The 21664-nt window shown below is 39.7% G+C and overlaps 1 protein-coding gene across 4 annotated transcripts in view; it reads left to right on the top strand.

Moving 5' to 3' along the window:
- RAD23B (RAD23 homolog B, nucleotide excision repair protein) overlaps positions 1-21664 on the top strand; it is a 35302-nt gene that overhangs the window by 2664 nt on the left and 10974 nt on the right. For all 4 annotated transcript variants that reach the window (XM_061632934.1, XM_061632950.1, XM_061632942.1 and 1 more), the window contains exons 2-6: positions 11096-11177; positions 12939-13018; positions 14724-15007; positions 17507-17562; positions 18860-18987. In XM_061632934.1, the coding sequence (XP_061488918.1) occupies positions 11096-11177; positions 12939-13018; positions 14724-15007; positions 17507-17562; positions 18860-18987 (630 nt within the window). The remainder of the gene's footprint in view (positions 1-11095; positions 11178-12938; positions 13019-14723; positions 15008-17506; positions 17563-18859; positions 18988-21664) is intronic.

Genomic DNA, 21664 nt, shown 5'->3' with positions numbered 1-21664 from the left:
CTCCAAGTCTGACTTAGGGCAACCCTATGAATAGGCAACCCTATGAATAGGGTTTTCATGGTAAGTGGTATTAAGAGGTGGTTTACCATTGCCTTCCTCTGAGGCTGAGAGGCAGTGACTGGCCCAAGGTCACCCAGTGAGCTTCATGTCTGTGTGGGGATTCGAACCCTGGTCTCCCAGGTTGTAGTCCAGCACCTTAACCATAATTATTACTATTAAATATTTTCTGAAGGTGTCCCATAGCCTTATACTTGTGGATTCATTACCAAGGAAGATGGTGATGAAGAGAAGGGGCAAATTTATACCTGTTTCCATGAAAGCCTTTTTTGATTGACAGTCTTAGTTTTGGATATAGCAGTTCTGCAAGCCAGTGAGTATAACAATAAGATCTTCTTAGAACAGTCCTGTTCTTTGTGCTTGGGAGGTAGAATATGTATCAACATTGCTTTGGAGTGTGGTGAATAATAGTTTTGATCTTCTGCCATGATTTACTCGCTGGTTTCCTTTAGGCAAGCTACTCCCTTAACCTCAAATACTCCAAATCTCTTAACCTCAAATAAATAAATAAATAAAATAATAAATAAAATAAATTTATAATATGGTCATGATATTATGCTACTGTATGAAGTTCTTAGAATTACTGAGAGCATGGAAAGTACTTTCAGCAGTTAGCATTTCTATAGTACTTTATCTAAATGGCTTTATAAGGAGAAGTTATGTGCATGTGCTAATTATGTTGCATACAGTATTGTGTGGACTGATTTCCATCACCAAGAAAAAGGCTGATGAGAGTTAGGATTCTAGCAAAATCCAGAAGGCCACAGGTTCCCCGCCCCTGCTTCACACTATCCAGGAGCATAATCTCCATTCACATAACCCATGTGCCAGAAATTAAGGAAGAGCTTGTCTGTCTAATTTACATTCCGTCTCATAATGTCAAAATATTAATTGGTGGAGATTTTAAATACAATGTGTAACATTGTGCTACATTTAAAATGCTTGATCTTAAATATCAGTTAATTGTCCCCTGCTCCTTCTTTTATAGAGGAAACCATGGTTTAACTCCGTATGCTTTATAGGTGGTCCTGGATTCTACTAAATGAGAAAATTTTAACGTTTTTGTTTTTAGATTTCAGTTTAATCTAGAAAAGGAGCATTCCTAGGAAGTGGGGAATACTGCAACATTTTGTTACAGGTTCCCCAAGTGTAACATATTAAAGCTTCAATTTAGTTGCTAAATGCTGGTTTTGTTAGTGCAGACATTCTAACCTTGGAACGTGTTTTTTGTTACACATGCGAGCAACCTCTTCTGCAACTTCTTGGGATCAGTTTCAGTAGATGCGGCTTGATGACGTCGGCAAGGTACTTGCCACAACACGGCCAGCAACATGTCCTCTCGACCCTTGTCCTTCTTGGCTTTTTAAAGCTTGCCAAGGGGATATGACAGAGTGGATCCAGGGTGTAGTCAATGTGTCTTTGCAAGGCGGAGTGGTTCCAGCTGCACGAAAAGAGGTGGTGATCCAGCCGCTTCTGAAAAGGCCCATCCTGGATTCTTTGATTTGTGACAACTACCGACCAGTTGCAAATACCCCCTTTTTAGGGAAGGTGATTGAGAGGGTTGTGGTGCAGCAATTGCAAGCACTCTTGGATGAAGCAGATTACCTTGACCCATCCCAAACTGGATTTAGGCCTGGTTATGGGCCACCCTGATGGATGACCTTTATTGGAAGAAGGACAGGGGGAGTGTCACCCTGTTATTCTTTCTTGATCTCTTAAGTGGCTTTTGATACTGTTGACCATGGTATCCTTCTGAGCTGACTTGATGAGATGAGTGTCGGTGGCACTGTTTTACAGTGGTTTTGATCCTATCTCCAGGGTCGTTTTCAGAAAATAGCATTTTGGCCCCCTGGCAGTTGTGCTGCAGGGTGCCACAGGGTAACATCTGGTCCTTAATGCTGTTTAACATCTACATGAAGCCCTTGGGATCGGTCATCGGGAGATTTGGGGCAAGATGTCAGCAGTACGCTGATGACACTCAGCTCTATTTCTCTGTAACATCTGAATCGGGCGATGCTGTGCAAACCTTAGATCACTGCTTGGACTTGGTGGTGGGCTGGATGTGGGACAGCAAACTGAGTCTGAATCCCAGCAACATGGAGGCGCTGTGGGTTGATGATTCCCGAGTTTGGATAACTGGTCAATTGCCTGCTTTGGATAGAGTCGTACTCCCGCTGAAAGAGCAGGTTTGTAGTTTGGGGGTGCTCTTGGATCAATCTTCGTTGCTAGAGGCCCAGGTGATTTCAGTGGCTAGGAGTGCCTTTTCCAGCTTTGGCTGAAGATAGCTGCAGCTGTTTCTGGACCAGGATAGCCTGACCACTGTTGTCCATGCACTGGTAACCTCCAGGCTGGATTAATGTAATGCACTCTGTGTGGGGCCGCCCTTGACGTTGGTCCAGAAAGTGCAGCTGGTGGAAAATGTGGCAGCGTGATTGCTCACTGGGGCAGGGGATTGCCAACATATTACCTGCTGCTGAAAACTACACTGGCTGCCTATTAGCTGCCGGGCTAAGTTCAAGGTTCTGGTTTTGGTGTACAAAGCTCCATGCAGCTCAGGACCAGGATATCTGAAAGATAATCTTTCCTGTTATATGCCCGATCACTGCGCTCTGCAGGTGAGGGCCCCCTATAGATACCATCTTATCAGGAGGTCTGTTCTGCACAACACGGGAAGCAGACCTTTAGTGTTGAGGCACCAAGACTTTGGGATGAAGGTGATGATGATGATAGTGCTTTTTGGTGCATATAACTGTTTCAGCCCAGCATATCACAGAACCTTTTGGCTAGAAGTATGAAACCTTTATCCCTCTATGTTATGATAGCCAAACTGCCCTTTGTAGGTAGTTCATATTCCTTGCCAGCGAGAGATTGAAGCCAGGGGGAGGATTGGAGGATGTTTCAGTCAACTTTCACTAACCTGAATCCAGCCCTGGAGGTGAACTGCCTAATTCTGTGAACAATTAGAAGATGGATATAGAGGGACTGGCAGATTTTGCAGCAACCTTTTTAAGCCACTTTGAGCAGTTTGGTTTTTGGTGCTACCCCACTTTCAAAGTTGTTAAATGGTAAACTCTCGGAGCCAAGAACGTGAAGGAGCTTGTACTGTGATATTCAGGACCCAAGTTCATGATGACTGAAGGTTTGGGGTTAGACCCTCAATTTAACTAACATTTTATTGTGCTGCTGTATCAGGTGCTTGCTATATTTATTAGAGTTGTAAAGAACATTTTCCCCTATGCTGTGGGGAGGCAGCCTGGATGGGCTGTTTCCTTCATGCCGTGGTGGTGGGCATTTCTGGGGGTATCTGCTTTGCCACTGGGGGGAGCAGGATGCTGGACTAGATGGATCAAGCAGGGCTGTTCTTAAGATGCTTCTCTGATGATGGTGGTGATCATCATTATGTGTCATCATGTGATGTTTAGGTTGTTTTTTAACTCTTTTAATTATGTGTTTTAAAATTGTAACCCACCCTGGGACCTCTGGGTGAAGGCTGGGTAATAAATAATAATAATAATAATATATAAAGTTGTTTGGATTGTACACTAGTGATTTTAACTTAAATTTGAGAAGAAAAGTTGGGCTATTATCTAAGCATATGTTGCATAGTGTCTAGGAGACAAAGCTAAATCTCCAGTTTGAATTTTGCTTCTCATGGCGTCATTAGGTGGCCTTAGATAAGCCACTAGGTCTTGCCCTCCTGTCTGCAACGTGAAGATAATGCCGGTGTACATAACACAATTTTTATGAGGAGGACAATATAATACATGAAGTACTTTTGGCTCTAAATCAGTAAATAATTGGTAGTGGCCTTTAACTGTTGGTTCTCACCTATAGCGTTGCTCAAAGTTTAGTGTAAGCCCTGGGAATGCCAAATGTGACACTGAAGATGTGAGCTAAAAATCATAGAAAGAAATAGTATACGAACACCTGGAGGGTTTCCAATGGGGAGATGTGGTCTTAGGGCCAAAAACATTAACCAACCCCATAGTGTGTATGAACCACTGATATTTATAAGTTGCTTGTTTGAATATTTTCTGCTGGTCTGTAGATATGGATAGTCTATCTTAATAACTTTGCATATATAAGCTAAGGCTTGTAATAGCTACCTTCCTGGTTGTCTGTGTTGAATAAATTTGCACTTCAAATAATTACATAAATCTTCATGGCAAGAAGCACTCTTCAGAGCTCTTTTGTCTTAAAGTATAAATGGTAGCTATCCATCTTGGTGGGAAAGCACCAAGATTGATGAGCAAATGGAAAGCAGGAGGGTCAAAAACCACCAATCAGGCCTGTAGCTGGGGGTAGGGCAAAATGGGGGTGCTTCTTCCTGAATTTATTTTGGAAGTGATAGCTTGTTTTAAGATCAGGAGCAATTTAAGAATAGGACCCTCTGAAAAATTCAGTGAATAAGACAGGACAAGTGCACAACAAAAGCTTCATTTGGAAGAGACCCCAAAAATCTGCTCACTCAAGATTTTTCCTGACTGAGGATGGATTTTTCATGATCACAATCGCCCTATAATTAAGTGATCCTGAAAAAAAAAAGCCTGTATAGTAACCTGACCTTTGAAGAGTTAATATTAGAACTTTGTGTTGTGGGCTAGCATTAGACTCCATTCCTTGGACTTTCCTCTGGTCTGCTTTTCGTTTTCAGTTGTGCTGTCTACCCAGCCAGCTTTAAAGAAGCATGCTTGTTTTCCTGCACTAAGAAGTAAGAATTTGTTTATTCTGCAGTTATTATAATGAGTAGAACAGGATTATTGCTAAAAGGTGAAATAAAGAGATTATGGCTACCTTTTACTCTTTTAAAGCACTCACTATACTCACAATTTATTTATTTATTTATTGCACTTTTAAACCGCCCTATAGCAACAAGCTCTCAGGGCGGTGTACAATAAGATAAAACCACATTTAAAATACGAACAAGTGTGGATTACAGTATACAATTATAAAACATACTTAAAAACAAAATTAGAATACAAATTAAAATAAAAATTACAATTACAGTTTAAGTTTAAAATTAAAATTAAGCTTAAAATGCCTGGGCAAAGAGGTAGGTTTTTACCTGGCGCCAAAAAGATAACAAAGAAGGCGCCAGGCGTATCTCATCTGGGAGGGCATTCCATAATTCGGGGGCCACCACTGAAAAGGCCCTAGATCTAGTTGCTGTTCTCCGGGCCTCCCTATGAGTTGGGAAGGGCCTTAGACGTCGAGCGTAGTGAACGGGTAGGTACATAGCGAGAGAGGCGTTCCATCAGATATTGCGGTCCGATGCCGTTAAGGGCTTTATAGGTAAGAACCAACACTTTGAATCTGGCCCGGAAACATATTGGTAGCCAGTGCAGTTGGGCCAGAATAGGTGTTATATGGTCGAATTTCTTCGTCCAAATAAGAACTCTGGCCGCAGCATTCTGCACTAGCTGAAGTTTCCGAATCGTCTTCAAAGGTAACCCTACGTAGAGTGCATTACAGTAATCCAATCTAGAGGTTACCAGAGCGTGAATAACTGAGGCGAGGTTCTCCCTGTCCAGATAGGGTCGTAGTTGGGCTACCAGCCGAAGCTGGTAGAACGCATTCCGTGCCACCGAGGCTACCTGGGCCTCAAGTGACAGGAGCAGCTATTTCTTTTTCTTGATTTCTTGTAGGCAAAGGATGAAATCAGCCCTACATTACAGTTAGCTGGCTGGCTGGATACCCAGGCTGTAACTCAGGCCTAATTTCTGATTTTCCTAACATGTGCAGCTCAGCATGAGACCTTTTAAGGATTTCTGGAGAAAGAAATCAACCTAGCAACCAGTAAAATAAATCCAATTGCTTTCCATAATTACTTTCCAGTTGCTTAGTAAGTCTTTGATATAGCAGCCTGTTAAAAAGTTTTCCCTTCATTATCCAAAAGGAAGGAAAATCTAAAGGCCAGGAACAAGACTAGAAGGAGGGACTCTCAAGGAGGAGTTAACAAACACACCCTATAGTATTTTCTCTGCCCTTCACTAAACTTGCATTATGGACAAGTTTGTTTTTCAGATGGAATCTAAAACTGAGATACTTAATGCAATATCAAAGCCAAACTTAGGAGCTCATTGACATTACCAGAGTAGTCTAGTTCATGGAGAATCGGACCACAGGGACAGACCACAGGTGAAATGGGACTGTAGCTATAGGCAAAGTCAAGATTTTGAGTCTGGTATTGCTGGGGATCTCTCCCAAAAAAAGGTGACACAATTCAACAGATTAAACTTCATTCATTCAACACATTCTCTGGATGGAGGAGGAGTGAGGGAGAAGGGCACTGCTTTCCCTTTTTGTGACCTGGCCCTCACATCCTCTTGACCAGTGGGGTGATTGTTTGGCTCTGTGCCCCTCCCCCCCAATGCTCCATCTAGAAATGTGGCTGCCCCACCTAACAAGGAAGGCTGGCTACAGGGCTCCCACCAGTAGAGGATCAATAACAGCTGTAGAAAAATCCAAGAACTAAAAAGATAGCTGCACAAATATGAAGCTCTTGGTGAAATTTGGATTTATTGCTTCTTAATTGAAAACTTGTCCAAAGCAGCTTTTACTGTGGCTGTGTACACCCCATACATTTAAAGTGCATTCTTCCCCCCTCCCAAGGGTGCTGGGAATTGTAGTTCTGTAAGAGGTAAACTACAGTTCCCAGGTTTCTTGGGGGGGGATGCTTTAAATGTATTGTGTGTATGTAGTCTACAACTCAACTATGCAAACTCTTGCTTACAAAGCTGTCAAGTTAGTTTAATGGTGAGATTTCTGTTGAATTTTGCATCTATGTTCGAATTTTAACAGATCCTTAGTGCTTTATGTCCTAAGTTATTTAGCATCTGCTGATGGGCTGTCACTTAGTGGCAGAGCACATTCTTCATATCCAAAAGGTCTCTGGTTCAGTCAATGATATCTACAGGCAGGGCTGAGAGACAACTGTGGAGAGTCAACTGCTAGTCAGCACACCAACAATACTTAACCCAGTGGACCATCTAGTTAAGATTGCAATCCTAACCACATCCACTTATTTCTGTGTAGACATGCTTAGGATTACACTGTTGCTGTGTTAACCAGTTCATTAACTTTCTGCTATGCAGACATCATAGCATCTAGTCCTAGCAGCATATTCATTTTCTGATAATTAGAGAATGCATTAAATTGTTCAGGGTAAATGTTGAGAAATCAAATGCTAATTTCTGTTCAAGTGTACTATTCATTGTGCTGTGACTGTTTCCTAACATTACATTTGAAACATTTTTCTGTGATGGAAGCAGTTGAGACTGATGAGTCAGCAGGTCTTATGACCTGTAAGAGGAATAGAACACCTATCATTGATGAGATTTGGCAATAAAGTATGGAGCCATGGAGTTCTTAGTGATTCAGAATTGTAACTGGGTTTTCAAGTTTCCACAGTGACATGGAGTATTCATTGCCAATTCTTTATCTGTTAAGCTGTGGTCTTTTACTGCTTTGGATCTCTGACTGCAATTTCTCCTCATCAAGGTGTATTGATTTAGAGAAAAAGGGGAATTTAAAGTAGCGATTTAAAACAAGGTTCACATTGATCGTTTCATACATTTCTAAAACACTGGTTCAAATGTGATGACCAACAGTGTTAATTTACAATTGGAGTATTATTTACATTCTTTCACTCATGCAGCCAGAGCTTGCATATAGGGAATGTCATTAAAATGATCTGATATAGGGACTTAAGATCAGCACCAATGAGAACTGGAATATACGATCCTGCACACTAGATAATTTTGTTATCTTTGCAGTGTTGCTGTTTTCTGCTTCAGTCTGCCTTTGTTGAACCCCTGCCTAATACAGAATAGCCAGTGAAAAAGAAATGCCCGTGACCGATGGGAAAAAGTAAAATGGTTATTGGGCTAACTACAGCAGTTTACTTTCATCAGGTGAAAATAAAATGCTTAAAGTTTGGTAGGCAGCATAAATATACCAATTTGAGAAATTATCACATTTATTTAAAGTATTTATGAACCACTTATGATCAGTTCTCTTAAATGGCTTACAACAAAATAAAACTTTACTTCATTTACTCAGAAAAGTCAACTCAATATATCTGGCAGTGCCTTTGATGAAGTTTAAAGATTAACTGTAAAGGTAACAGTTTGTACATCCAGATTATTTAATATTAAGTGAATTATTTAAGAGACTATGATTTTTTAAATAAAAAGACTCTAAGTAAAAAAATATAAAGGGTTTTTTTTAAAAGATTTTTTTTTACCCTGACTTTAACGCTACATTGTCACTTGTTTTCTGTACAGTTAAAGTACAGTACTGTACTGATTTTGCTTATCTATCCTGTTAACATCTCTCAGATCAGCTGAGAAAATCCTCTAAAGCATTCCGTCTTTTTGCTGCTTACTAACAGGCATGTTAGAGAGGTGTGTTTGATAGCTGCTTCGCAACTATGGAATTCTTTCTCCTTTGAGAGTCTCAGAAATCTAGGCTGAAGTGATGCAAGCTTTTTTATTTGGGTTATTCTTTGGTACCTGGGGTTAAGTTTTTAAAGAGATTTAAGTATATTTTGTCAGACCCTTTTACTGCTACTAGATGTTTGATTATGTATTTAGAAGTCATTGCCAGAGGAAATACAGAAGCTGGGAGTAGTGCTGTTTTTCTATAATGCATTAAAAATCAAATTAGAATATGTATGGTCTCAAAGCCGTAATTTGCAGAAACTTCATCCAGTTTTGAACAAAATTCATGCAAGCCTTCTAACACAGTGTGACATCTAATGATTTCCACTCATGCAACAAGACTTCCCTTTATCTCCTCTCCTATGCCCCCCCATTGCTGTTGTGGGTTAGGGGACCCTTTGGAGTACATTTGAAGGGAGCTACAAGGGGAAAGAGAAATTCAGTAGTATGAATGGAAGTCTGCCTGCACATTGTTGGATATCACTGAAAGAATTTTGGAAATATTTAGCACTAGATTATAAAATGTATTTTCTGCAGATTTTTATATGGGTTAAAACTTGAATAGAGGCTATAGCATTTTTAGCCCAGTCCTTTGTAACTGAGTTCCAAGGGACAGTAGGCTGGGACAGTGTGAGCACTCCTGAAAGTGACATGGACTGGTGACATCCATCCTTGGTACCAACCCCGCTGCATACAGTAATGTGGACCCCCAACCCCCCTAAATGACAGCACCAGGCAGGTTAAGTAAGTCAGATGGCAGGAAAAAAATAGATAAAATTGCCATCATCTGGCAATACAGGCTTCACAGGTGTGCTGCCATGCGGTTGAATGGTATAAAATCATCAATGGGATTCGTGAAAGATCTCTTCCTTCTCTTCCCATATTCCTGCTCCATTGGTAGATTGACAGTCAAAATTCTTCCTGATCTTGACATTTTGCTTTTTTCAACATGTTTTATATGCTAGTGAGTAAATACGCTTTTGTCATGATGGGAAGTGAGACTTGTTAATAAAGACCTGGCAAAACTAAGGGCGTAGTCGCTTTCTTGTAGGAAGACAGTGCTGCCTGGTTACCCTTAATGCTGACGAGTACTTCTGGCATTATTGCTGCCTATACATTCATGAGAGCAAAGGACTACACACCGCATTAAAGAGGCTTGATCTCAGGGCTTGAAGTTAATACTAGAAGTATTGGACATTAATGTAGTGTTAGTTCAGACACAAAATTGTACTACATACATGAGTACACATGAAAAACGTACTGGTATTTTTTCCTTCATTGTCTGATTTTATTGTGTTAACTGCTTAATTGTGGTATGTAGATTGACTTTTCTCTTGTGAATTTTATGACTGGCCACCTTGGACATTGCACACCTTGCACACTGATGGGCAGGGCTCTGTGGTACTTGAAACGTAATTGGTACCTTGAATTCTCAGATTATCATGCCTGGCTGCTAAAATGAGGTGGCGGATCTAATGCTTGGTAAAAGGATGATAAAAACACTGACACTAAAAGCATGCTATATCACACTTTTGTGCACTGCTGCTATCTTTATTCAAATATGACTCCTTAAAAATGGGGGGACGAGCATAGCATGTCTAGTTAAACACCAGTTTGTTAGCAGAACACAGAAGAAAATGATAGAAAATATTGTGAAATTATTGATCCTATGATAAAAGGGCAAAGTGGTCCTTTCTTCTCCTTTTGCATAATTTTGGGCTATAGTGTTGTAGTGAAGAAACTCTTCAGCTCCTCCTTTAGAACTGGGTACATCTAGCATAATTCATCCCTCTGACTAATTGATGGCCATTCACCTGCCAAATTTGGCCTGTGAGGATAGATCCTGATAATGATCTGGCCTGCAGAGCCAAAAAAGTTCCCCACCACTCAACTACAGTATTAGGTTTGGATGCGGGAAATAAGTTTCAATTTAGCTGCAAAACTTCACTGAGTGGTTTCATTTGTCTTGCAAAATTGTTAGAATCAATTGAAACACTGAGCACTCTGGTAGAAGGATGGGCATACTAATGTGATTAATTTCATCTACGTTTGTGGGCAGAAAAAAATTGGAAGTTTAAACTGGGATGTATATTTAATGATATGGATGATAAAAATAGTTGTAAAATTACAGACACGTTATGGATAGTTCTGAAAATCAGAATTCTGCAGTCTGAATTCTAGAGTTTTCCTGATTCTGTTCTTGACTTTATCTTGACATCAAGCAAAGTTGTGGCTAATCCATATTGCTATCTCAAATGTAATTTGTCCACTGATGTCAGACTTAGCTAATTGTTGAATTGCCAATGCAGAAAATGTCAAACACTGCTTCCAGTAGAAAGCAGGAATGGGGAACCTGTAGCCCTCCAAGATGTTGGACTCTAACTTTCCATCATCCTTGAGCATTAGCCATACTGGCTGGGCTGATGGGAGTTGTAGTTCTTCAACATCTGAAGGACCACAAGAGGAAACAAAACAACTTGATGTATCAAAGAATGTTGCCATCCCAGTTGTTCTAATGTTTGTTTAATTTTTTGAAAACGCAGTGTTCATCAGAATTCTAAGTATGGAACTTGTTCTAACTAAACCATTTGTTGTAGGTGAAAGCATTGAAAGAGAAGATTGAATCAGAAAAGGGCAAAGATGCTTTTCCAGTAGCTGGCCAAAAATTAATATATGCAGGTAATGTTTTTACATGTAAAGATTAATTTTGAAATGGGAGAAGAAATTAGGACGTGACTATATGATTTCTTGATGCGCCAAGAAAACGTCATAAAGCATTTATTTCCAGTTCACTTCTTACGTTAAGTTCTGATGTAAAATATAAAGTTCTTCCTCCTCTTAGTTTGGTAAATGTCTTTGCTTTGAGGAATTGTGAACAAATGTTCTATCGAAATTCTTGCTTGCTTAGCATTAAGCCTATGGACAGAGAAGCTCCACTGAACACAGTGGAACTTACTCCTGAATTTATATAGGCTTACCCTGCACTTTTTCTCCTGCTAGATTTGTAAAAGCTGGATAAATTGTATATTTTAGTTGAGGTATTGGGATGAAATCAGATCATGTATTTATGTTCCTAAACGTTACAATTACCAGGAAAAGTTTGAAGGGGGGATGTAGATTTTGAGTAGGGTTTTTACAACCCAGGTATTCATAGTTTGAGTGGCTATTGTGATAACAGGATGATTTTTTTTTACTGAAACTTGTTGAGTGCTTTTGGATTATATCTGTAGAAGTCTTTATGTCACATTAAAGAAACAAAAAAGATCCTCCATGGCGCAGAGTGGTAAGCGGCGGTAACGCAGCCGAAAGCTCTGCTCACGGCCAGATTTTGATTCCAATGGAAGGAGGAAGTCGAATCTCCAGTAAAAGGGGTCGAGGTCCACTCAGCCTTCCATCCATCTGTGGACGGTAAAATGAGTACCCGGCATAAAGAAAGGCCAGGGAAGGAACTGGCAATCCCACCCCATATATACAGTCTGCCTAGTAAACATCGCAAGACGTCACCCTAAGAGTCGGAAACGACTCGCACTACAAATGCAGGGACACCTTTACCTTTTTTTAAAGAAACAAAAACAAGCTCATTAATTTGGCAAGCTTTTCAGAACTGATTCACATTTTATATACTGTCATGGGTACTCAAATATAACAATAGTGCTTTCTCAGGTGGAAATTGTGTGACAGGGAGATATTTCTATATGTGTAGGGAGAAGCCTTGATGTGTGTGTATCCACTGTCAATACAGGAATTTCTGTGCCTATCACGCTAAACATTTTTGCAGTTAACTTTTTGCAGTTAACCTGTAGCTACAGTCCAGACAATTGCCAGAAAGTGAGAAGTGGTTGTCTGTTAAAGCACCCCACCTTTTGTGAAAGTCTCTGGCTAAAAGTCCCTGATACATATTTTGGTGAGCTTTGTGTACTAGGCTGACCTCAGTTAGGTAAAGGTGTTTGCTTTCCCTGTGTGATATTCAAAATCAGTTAAGCTGGAAGAAGTTCTGCTGTAGTCTGGTTCAGCTGTTGGATGAAGTTACACTATAAACAGCCAATGGATACTCTTTAAGTGAAATTCAATACAAGGTGGAATTTTATGAAAGACCACTTAGAGGGAAACTGAAAGTCATTGAATACGCTTAGTGTGAAAACATGACCAGGAACTCTGCTGTGTTTACTTGTAGTATGGCATCTATTGCATGGGGAACCTAGTGTTGTTTCAATAGCCCCAGAAGGAGATGTACTTGGAGACGTTAGCTTTAACCATTTGTCTGGAGGATGCAGATAAGCTCCTCCCTGTGCTGTCATATGCTTAGGTTTCAAATAACAGTTGCCATTTATTTCCATCTTTAGATTTCTACATAGAGTGAGCACATTGCTTAATCACATTTATATGATTATATAAAATCCTAAGGAAAGCTAACATGAAATGCCTGTCTTAATTTTCTAGGTAAAATTCTTAATGATGATACTGCTCTTAAAGAATACAAAATTGATGAAAAGAACTTTGTGGTGGTTATGGTGACAAAAGTAAGTTATTCATAACTTTTACCCTGAGGTTTTCTAGGTATAGTAAAAATTAAGAGAATATTCAGCACTATTCATTTATTTGTTTATAAATGAATTTATAATGACATTAAAATAAACAAGCATATTTAAATTTATTCCATATAACTTTGTGAGAATTTGCTTATTGTGAAGTGCGTGCAGCAGTGGTGAATCTGTTTTTCAGATATGCAGAAGCAGTCAGCTGGATTTCAGTGGTTAACCCAAGAATTTATATTCTCCTCCACTTTTTGCCATTGGTGTAACATACATCTGTATCTGAATTACTATTAAGCTTAATTTTTCAATATCTTAGAAATACTGAGATCTCGGACTATTCTAATTGGATTTCCCCTGCTTTTCAGATGAAATTGGGGCAAATGTTTAGTTGACATAACCGAAAACTGCCCATCTTTGAGCCGTATTTAGTATGTATTACAGTTGGCTACATGGTGAAGCTATATCCTTATGTTAAGGTTACCTTGGGATATGTTGAAAATTGTCAGGTGAAAAATTATCTAACTGAAATAGAGCAATGTCCATTTCACTTGTGGCTTGATTAGCAACAGTCTTTCATCATTCAGTTCGTCTCTCTGAGAATGTGGCCCAAGGCCACTATAAATGGAGATGAACTAAACCCATGGCCAGACCTTGGTGGCCACATTAACCATGTCTATTTGAACATCTTGATGTCTGATGATGGTCAACAATTGATTAAACAGGATTTTGCTAAATTGCCTTTCAAATTACCTGATGGAGTTCCCGCAACAAACTGAAAGAGGAAATAGTTTGTTTTTTACCGTCAGGTATTTAGTTTACTGTATTCAAGGACTATTTGTGTTTACAATCTTCACATTGATTTATTCTGCTTAGTAAACCTCACAAATATGTCCAGGAACACCTGTGTGGTGTTGGAAGACTCTGGTGCATATTCTTGGGCACACACTTGGTTAACTCACAATCCCAGTCAGAACTGTTGGCACATACCATCAACGTTTGTGGCTTGGAAATGTGCTCTGGAATACACTCAATATGCATTCATCTACATATTGCAGTAGAAGTTTGGTAGTGATGGGCCTGCTGCCTTTCAGGGACGCCTATCTGCCACCACATCTTCACATTGTGGGAACGTCTGACAAACTTGGAAGAAAGTCCCAGGTTCCTGAAACAGTTTGAAAACCACTGCTATGTTAGCAAACAGCATAACTGTGCTTATATTACCGGATTTTAAATCACATTTATAGAATAACTGCATGGTTGCTTTAAGAATGTTGAAAAGACCAAACAAGAGTATCACATGACATCAGCAGTACCAGAGGACACACGTGTGCATCATGGTTTTCTGGTCATAAAAGGAAAATTTTTCTTCAGATAAGCTCTGTGATGTATCTTCATATTGCATTCATCACATTGTTGCAGTTATAAGTAATTCCAAGTGGCTACTGTTGCATGTGATACCTTTTGCGTAAAACGACTGCTGATGCAAATCTTTCATTCAAACCTCTCATGGAGTGCCACAGATGTACATGAGACATATGGCATATGGAGTGATTTAAAGCTAGATTTGTGATGGATGTAACTTTAGAATGAGCCCTGAGAGAGAGGTGTATAAAAATACCAAACACTGGGGCATGTTAAAAATAAAGGTTGCATTGGGAATCTGAATCATTTAGATTTCTTCATTTTATAGCCCAAAGCAGCTGCTGCTTCAGCTCCATCCCAAACCACAACTCAGCAATCAAATGATACCACCACTACTGTTAGCTCTTCTACGATAGCTGCTGCAGCCCCAAAACCTACACCTGTTCCAGCTTCTGCTCCTGCTCCTGCACCAGTTTCAGCACCTGCACCAGCTGCCCCAACACCAGCTGCAGTAGCTTCTGAACCTGCACCTATAAGTGCCCCTGTAGAAGAGAAACCAGCAGATAAGCCAGTAGAGACAACAGCTGCCACCAGCCCTACATCTACAGACAGGTATGGACTGTTGGAAACCAGGGTCTTGCTTCTCATAACAACTTAAAAGAATTGTATGCAGCAAAAAGAAATTATATTAGTTCTCAGCTCTGCTATATTGCTTCATATTAAAACACCTCTCTATAATTTTATTAAACTTTAAAAGTGATCTATAGTCTACATATTCTATTAACCAGTTCATTTTTATCTTACAGAAATATTTTGACTGTTATCTGAAAATGTTCCTTAATATATGACATATTAAAATTCTAATGACATTATTGTGTGAGGTTGTAGATATTAATGCTGCTGCGGTCTTTCTAAGTTTTACAAATGTTAATTGAAGCTTGCACCTGTACTTGCTCAATGCGATTTTGAAATTACAGTGTAGCTTTTCATAGCATTAACCAAGAACACAGATTTTATTATTTGTTAATTATTTTTTATTAAATTTATATCCTGCCCTTCCTCCCAGAAGGAGCCCAGGGTAGCAAACAAAAACACTAAAACAACTTAAAACAAAAGACTTTAACACATACTAAAACAAAACATATTTAAAAACATATTTTAAAAAATCAGTTTTAAAAACAACATAAAAAGCAACTCCAACACAGACGCAGATTGGGATAAGGTCTTTACTTAAAAAGCTTGTTGAAAGAGGAAGGTCTTCAGTAGGCACCAAAAAGATTACAGAGACGGTATCTGTCTAATATTTAAGGGGAGGGAATTCCAAAGGGTAGGTGCCACAATGCTAAAGGGCTGCTTCCCATGTTGTGCAGAATGGACCTCCTGATAAGATGGTATCTGCAGGAGGCCCTCACCTGCAGAGTGCAGTGATTGACTGGGTATATAAGAAGTAAGACAGTCTTTCAGGTATCCTGGTCCCAAGCTGCATAAGGCTTTGTACACCAAAACCAGCACCTTGAATTTAGCCCAGTAGCTAATGGGCAGACCAAAATTTTAGGCATCCTGGTCCCAAGCTGCATAGGGCTTTGTACACCAGAACCTTGAATATGGCCTTGGTAGTTAATGGGCAGTGCAATACTTTCAGCAGCAGGGTAACATGTTGGTGATACCCTGCCACAGTGAGCAGTCGCACTGCCACATTTTACACCAACTGCAGCTTCTGGATCAACCTCAAGGGCAGCCCCACATAGAGCACATTATAGTAATCCAGCCTGGAGGTTACCACTGCATGGACAACAGTGGTCAGGCTATCCCGGTCCACAAGTGGCAACAGCTGTGTTCCTATCTGTTAGCCATGTTCTAGTTTATGCCACCTGTTCTAATTCATTAAATATTTTACTGGAGTGCAGGTTGATACATGGGTAAACATTTCCAATTTTTCTGAAAGGTCACTAGATGGGGCAGGCATCGCCAGACCTTTTGGATCAGTGGGTACATTTTGAATTTTGAGAGTGTGCTGTCATTGGGATGTGATACAGCACAAAATTGTTGTCGTGGGGCATGGAATAACACAAAATTAGAAAGTACAGTCATTGCTACTCTCCACTCCCCCATACTACCTCATGCTAACCATGGAAAGTCAACTATGTCCTGCTGATTCTGATTGGATGTATAGCTGGTATAAGCACAAGAACCCTGTTTTCCCCAGTACCAATCCTAAACCAAAGCTTAGGCTGTCATCCTATCCCAGCTTACCTTGGATCAAGCCCCATTAAACACAAGGAGACTTATTTCTGTATACCAGTGTACTGTAAGTTGAACTGTACAGTAAATTCTTAATGAGTTCCTGGACATCAACATCATACTTTGCATTTGCCATTTTGTCTTTAATATCCACCTGCACTTATTGTGTAGTAGTATTTTCAGAAAATAGTGTATAGGGAGTACCTGTTCTTATATGAATCTTATATGAATCCATCACAGGCTGCTAAGAAAAAAAGAAAGGCAAACTATGGAGATTCCAAGGACTAATAGCAAATAAGACGAAAGCAGGAAAAGTGACTGGGGGGAGGCAGCAGCTCTTTTCCTATTGCCTGGGGTCCAAACAGGTCACTGTCTTCCCTCGTTGGCTAAAAACACTGACAGGCTGGAGCAGACAGGCTGGCTTATTTCACAGAAATTGCTTAGAAGCGTACCAGCATGTTTTGCTTGTAACATTCTTTCTAGGAGGGCTAGAGACTTATTAAAATCAAAGCTCACTCTGGGAGCCCTGATTGTTGCTTGCATCATTCTGCATCTTACCTTTGTGTATCTGTTTGAATTCCCGTGTTGAACAATTAAGCCAATACTGAGCATTTCTCATAATCCAGTTTGTGTCTCCGTGAATTGCATGAACGGGGAAGGAAAGTTTGGGCAAATTCTACTAACTGAATTTTAATTGGTTAAAAACTGGTGTATAGCTTGCAGACAAGGGTTGTTTATTCATTTATTTTCGCACAGTGCCCAGCAATGTTAGATTCTTTATGAGCAAAATTATAATATTAATCCTTTTAACTTTGAAGGTATATGTATAAAGGAAGGGGCACCTGTTTCAGTGCTTTTGTTCTATTACAGTACAACAGGTGATACCTCACGATCAAATCTCTTTGAGGATGCTACAAGTGCACTTGGTAAGTATTTTCTGATAGCTGCAAGAGCGCCTCTATTAAAGACTAACAAAAATCATTACTTGCATCTTACTTCTGACATTAATGTTGTAATTCAACAAGTATGACACACTTAAATGTCAATCTTAGTGAGTATTTTGATATAATGTGAGTTTTATCTATAGATACTGGGACGGAAGGGTGGGATAAAAATCTAATAAATATTGTCTCCAAACTTATTATACAAAAAACTTTACTTGTACCTCTTGGTTTCACCAACTTGCTTATCTTAAATTTGTGCCAGAAACATGTGCTCTGAATCCACGTAATCTATAATTCAACAGTCAAAGGTTTAGTATTATTAACACTGGTAGTTTTGCAGATGACCACTAGAGTTCTAAGGTGGAGTTGGAGAGAGATGGTATGTCTCCAGTACTAACTTTTTTGGGCCTGTTTTCAACCATTGTGAGGAGGACATGTGTGGACCCCTCATTTAAGAATTTATGTGGTAAATACCATCTGGCCTGAAAGCTACTTGTCTGCTGCCAGGGCGGCAACCCTAGAAACATAAAATTTGATATGTGTTATTCAGTTATGATATATGTTTAAGGGAAATTGCCTAGCAGGTGAACTGAATTGAAGGCCTCACTTTGTTTAGTGAATTACTTAGAGTTGCCAACTGTAAAACGTTCAGGGTTGCTGTGGTAGGGGAAAGGACAGGATTAGGAAGGGGACCTGATGAAAGAGAGTTTATTAGTACTAAAAACGAATTTGCTACTTCTATGTTCTTAAGACATACTTCTGGAAAAATGGTCAGGTATGGATATCTCTGTTTTATGGAATGAATACTACTGCAGAGAATCATTTTGCCTTTTCTGCAATTTTGTGTGCTACCGAGATGCAACCCATCTTGTTTTTAAACATGCCGTACCATCAAGCTCTTCCGCTATAAAATGCATTAAAGGTGAAAATGAGGGTTAGGAACTCCTAACTATCTATATGAGTCCTGTTGTACAGTGCATCTGCCCCACCCCCATTTTTTTGAAGCAGTATAAAGCTGTTAGCTGGTCCTCAATTATAGTTAATCACTTCTGTAGCTTTTGAATTGTTAAATTGTTTGGTGTTTTAACAGTAACAAAAATAACCTGCCTGGAAAGTGGTTCCCTAGGCATATGTTAGTCTTGTACATTAGATTGTTTTCTTAAGCCAGAAATTGATTATTATAGTTAAATATGACTAATATGTATGAGACCTCCCCCACCTTCCTTAAATCTGCATTAATCCTTTTTCATCTTAATCTTTGGTTCTCTGATCTTCTTAGTGACAGGTCAGTCCTATGAAAATATGGTGACTGAGATCATGTCTATGGGATATGAGAGAGAGCAAGTAATTGCTGCACTGAGAGCCAGCTTCAACAATCCTGATAGAGCAGTGGAGTATCTTCTAATGGTGAGCATATCTCCTAATTTTCATAATTTTCTGTTATATCTTCTGACATTGACTTACTCTGGGTGTGCCAATCACTAAGAGGAGGGAAAACCAAAACTTGGAGATATAAGAATTAAGGCCTATGTTCAGAGTTTCAGGATATTTCTGAAGTAAAAAAAGAACATAAAATGTTACAGCTGCCTTATCTTTTTCGCTGTTCTAACAAATGACATTTTCAGTCAGAATGCAAAGAACTGCAACTCTCCTTTTTTAAAAAGTGTAACCATTTGAACTGCAAGGAAGTATGATTTGAAACTGCTAAAATATTGGAAGCATAAGCTTGGATCACAGCCCTGTGTTCACTTAAAAAGGCCATTCAGTGGTTGCTTGGACTTCTTACATTTGCGGATTTATGTATGTAGAAGTCTTAAAAGAAGGTTCCCTTTATGGATTATTTCCCTACATCAGGGATTGGGAATCTGTGGCTCTCCAGGTATTGCTGAGCTATAACTCCCATAATTCCTGACCGTTGGCCATGACAGTGGACACTGATGGGATCTGGAGTCCAACAATAACCGTAGGCCACAGGATTCCTATCCTTCTCCACATAAAGATAATTTCTGAAGCGCAGTGTTGTTGTTGTTTTACTATAAATGCACAGTCGGCTCAGGAAGCCATTGTGTACTGCTTATCTCTCTGTAGGAAAATCATGTGTAAAGCTCCATTCCCTACATTCAGTGTGTTGGTCTTGGCACTGCTAAATATGTGAGTATTGTTAATTACATGAAACTGTTGGACAAGGTTCCCTAACCATGGGAGACCACTTCTAAGCTATCTGAGACAGCTGAATTAGCAGAAACAGTCTTAAGATAATTACTGTGGTAAATTAACATTCACAATTTCAGCTTATTTCTGTCAATTCAGAGAGAAAAATGTTATAACCCTTTTTTGTGTAGATTACTTTTTTTAGAATCTGGGCTAGAGCAGAATTGTTAATGTGGAATGCTAAGTCACTACTGGTCTTCTCTTTTGGCTAAGGTTACAGTTAATAATAATGAAATGTAAAGTTCCATACAGGGGAAATGAAGCCACAAACACTTCAGGAAGAAAATGCAAATCACAAATTTGCAGAAATGTATAATACTGCTGAAGATATATTTACTGGTCAGCTTTGCTTCCATTCTAGTTAGTTTGTAGCAACTGTTGGTTATATATTTTCCATCCCTTTTGTTCTCTGATGAGGGTGAGGAAATTCAGCTGAGATCCCAGGTTTCTCAAACTGTCAGATTTGTGTACAGTAGCCACATTTCATGTGTTTCTGCATTATTATGGCTATGTAGCTTTCTGTACACAATAAACCATTTGGAAATTGAAGTAGAATCAGTCTGCTTGCTATTGTTTACTTGGAACTCCTTTGGTGCAACATACATCGAGCTTTGTCTTCCTACTTTTTGTCTTGGCTTGTCTTTGCACACTTTTCTGAAATTGTTGGTATAGCTAAAGATAACGTTTTGCATCATGTGAAAAGTAACCTCAGTTGCCAAAACAGTCCTTGCAACAGCTAAGCATCATGTTACTTGTTTCTACATGGCATCAGGTTTTTAGCATAAAATGGGGAAGCTGTAATCGATTGTCTCTGCTGGGTCATCCACCAGCCTTTGGGACCTAGATAGCTATGCTAGCCTACACTCCCACCTTGCAGTGCTGTTGGTGAATGTCCGCTTAGTCTACAATAACATCTGTCCTTGATTATTTGTGAATGAGGTGGCCAGCGTAATCACCAAAACTTTGGTGGATGAGCCATCTGAGTCTGCTGTCTTAAGTGTTCTGTCCTCAGTGCAGGTTGGAACAGTGAGGGGTGGAACATCACTCTCATTTACAGAAATTTTATCCCTCACCAGAAAGCTAGTTTGCGTGAGCTCCAGGTCTGAGGTTTGTACCTGATGCTAGATTATAGAGTCAGAACATAGAATCCTGTTGATATACTGCCTGCCCTACTGCCCAGCAACCTATCTGGCTGAGGTAGACTAAGATTAGTTCCTGAAAAGCATCAACATTCAGACTGAGGCTCCCCTAGTTGGACTGGGTCAATTTCATGGCCTCCACAGCAGCTATAACAATATGTTGCAGGATACATCCTTCGCTGGCTTTTTGCAGAGTGGGCTGACAATGGTTCTGTATTTGGGTGTGTTAAACTTACACCTTTGTCACCAATCATTTTTTAGTGAGGGTTGCTTTGGTGGTGGCTGTTCTTCCCTGTAGGGGTGAGTTCTGATTAAGATGGTCCATCTCCATTTAGCGGTGTCAGCAGGGCTGTGGAGTCGGTACACCAGACCTTCAACTCCGACTCCTCTATTTTTCTACTGTCCGACTCCGACTCTGACTCCTTCATAAATGGCAAATGTATATTAACTAGTAATAACACATTTACTGTAGTAAAATGGTAGCACAAGGCATTTCATCACCACCACGTGAATCCAGAGCTTGGAAAAGTTACTTTTTTGAACTACAACTCCCACGAGCCCAATCCCTGGGGCTGATGGGAGTTGTAGTTTAAAAAAGTAACTTTTCCGAGCTCTGGATTCACGTGGTGGTGATGAAATGCCTTGTGCTACCATTTTACTACAGTAAATGTGTTATTACTAGTTAATATACATTTGCCATTTATGAAGGAGTCGGAGTCGGTACATTTCTACCG

This window comes from Rhineura floridana, chromosome 1, assembly GCF_030035675.1.
Source record: "Rhineura floridana isolate rRhiFlo1 chromosome 1, rRhiFlo1.hap2, whole genome shotgun sequence".
Taxonomy (NCBI): Eukaryota; Metazoa; Chordata; class Lepidosauria; order Squamata; family Rhineuridae; genus Rhineura; species Rhineura floridana.
The sequence above is the reverse complement of the archived record's forward strand: the minus strand, read 5'-3'. Positions and strand labels throughout refer to the sequence as shown.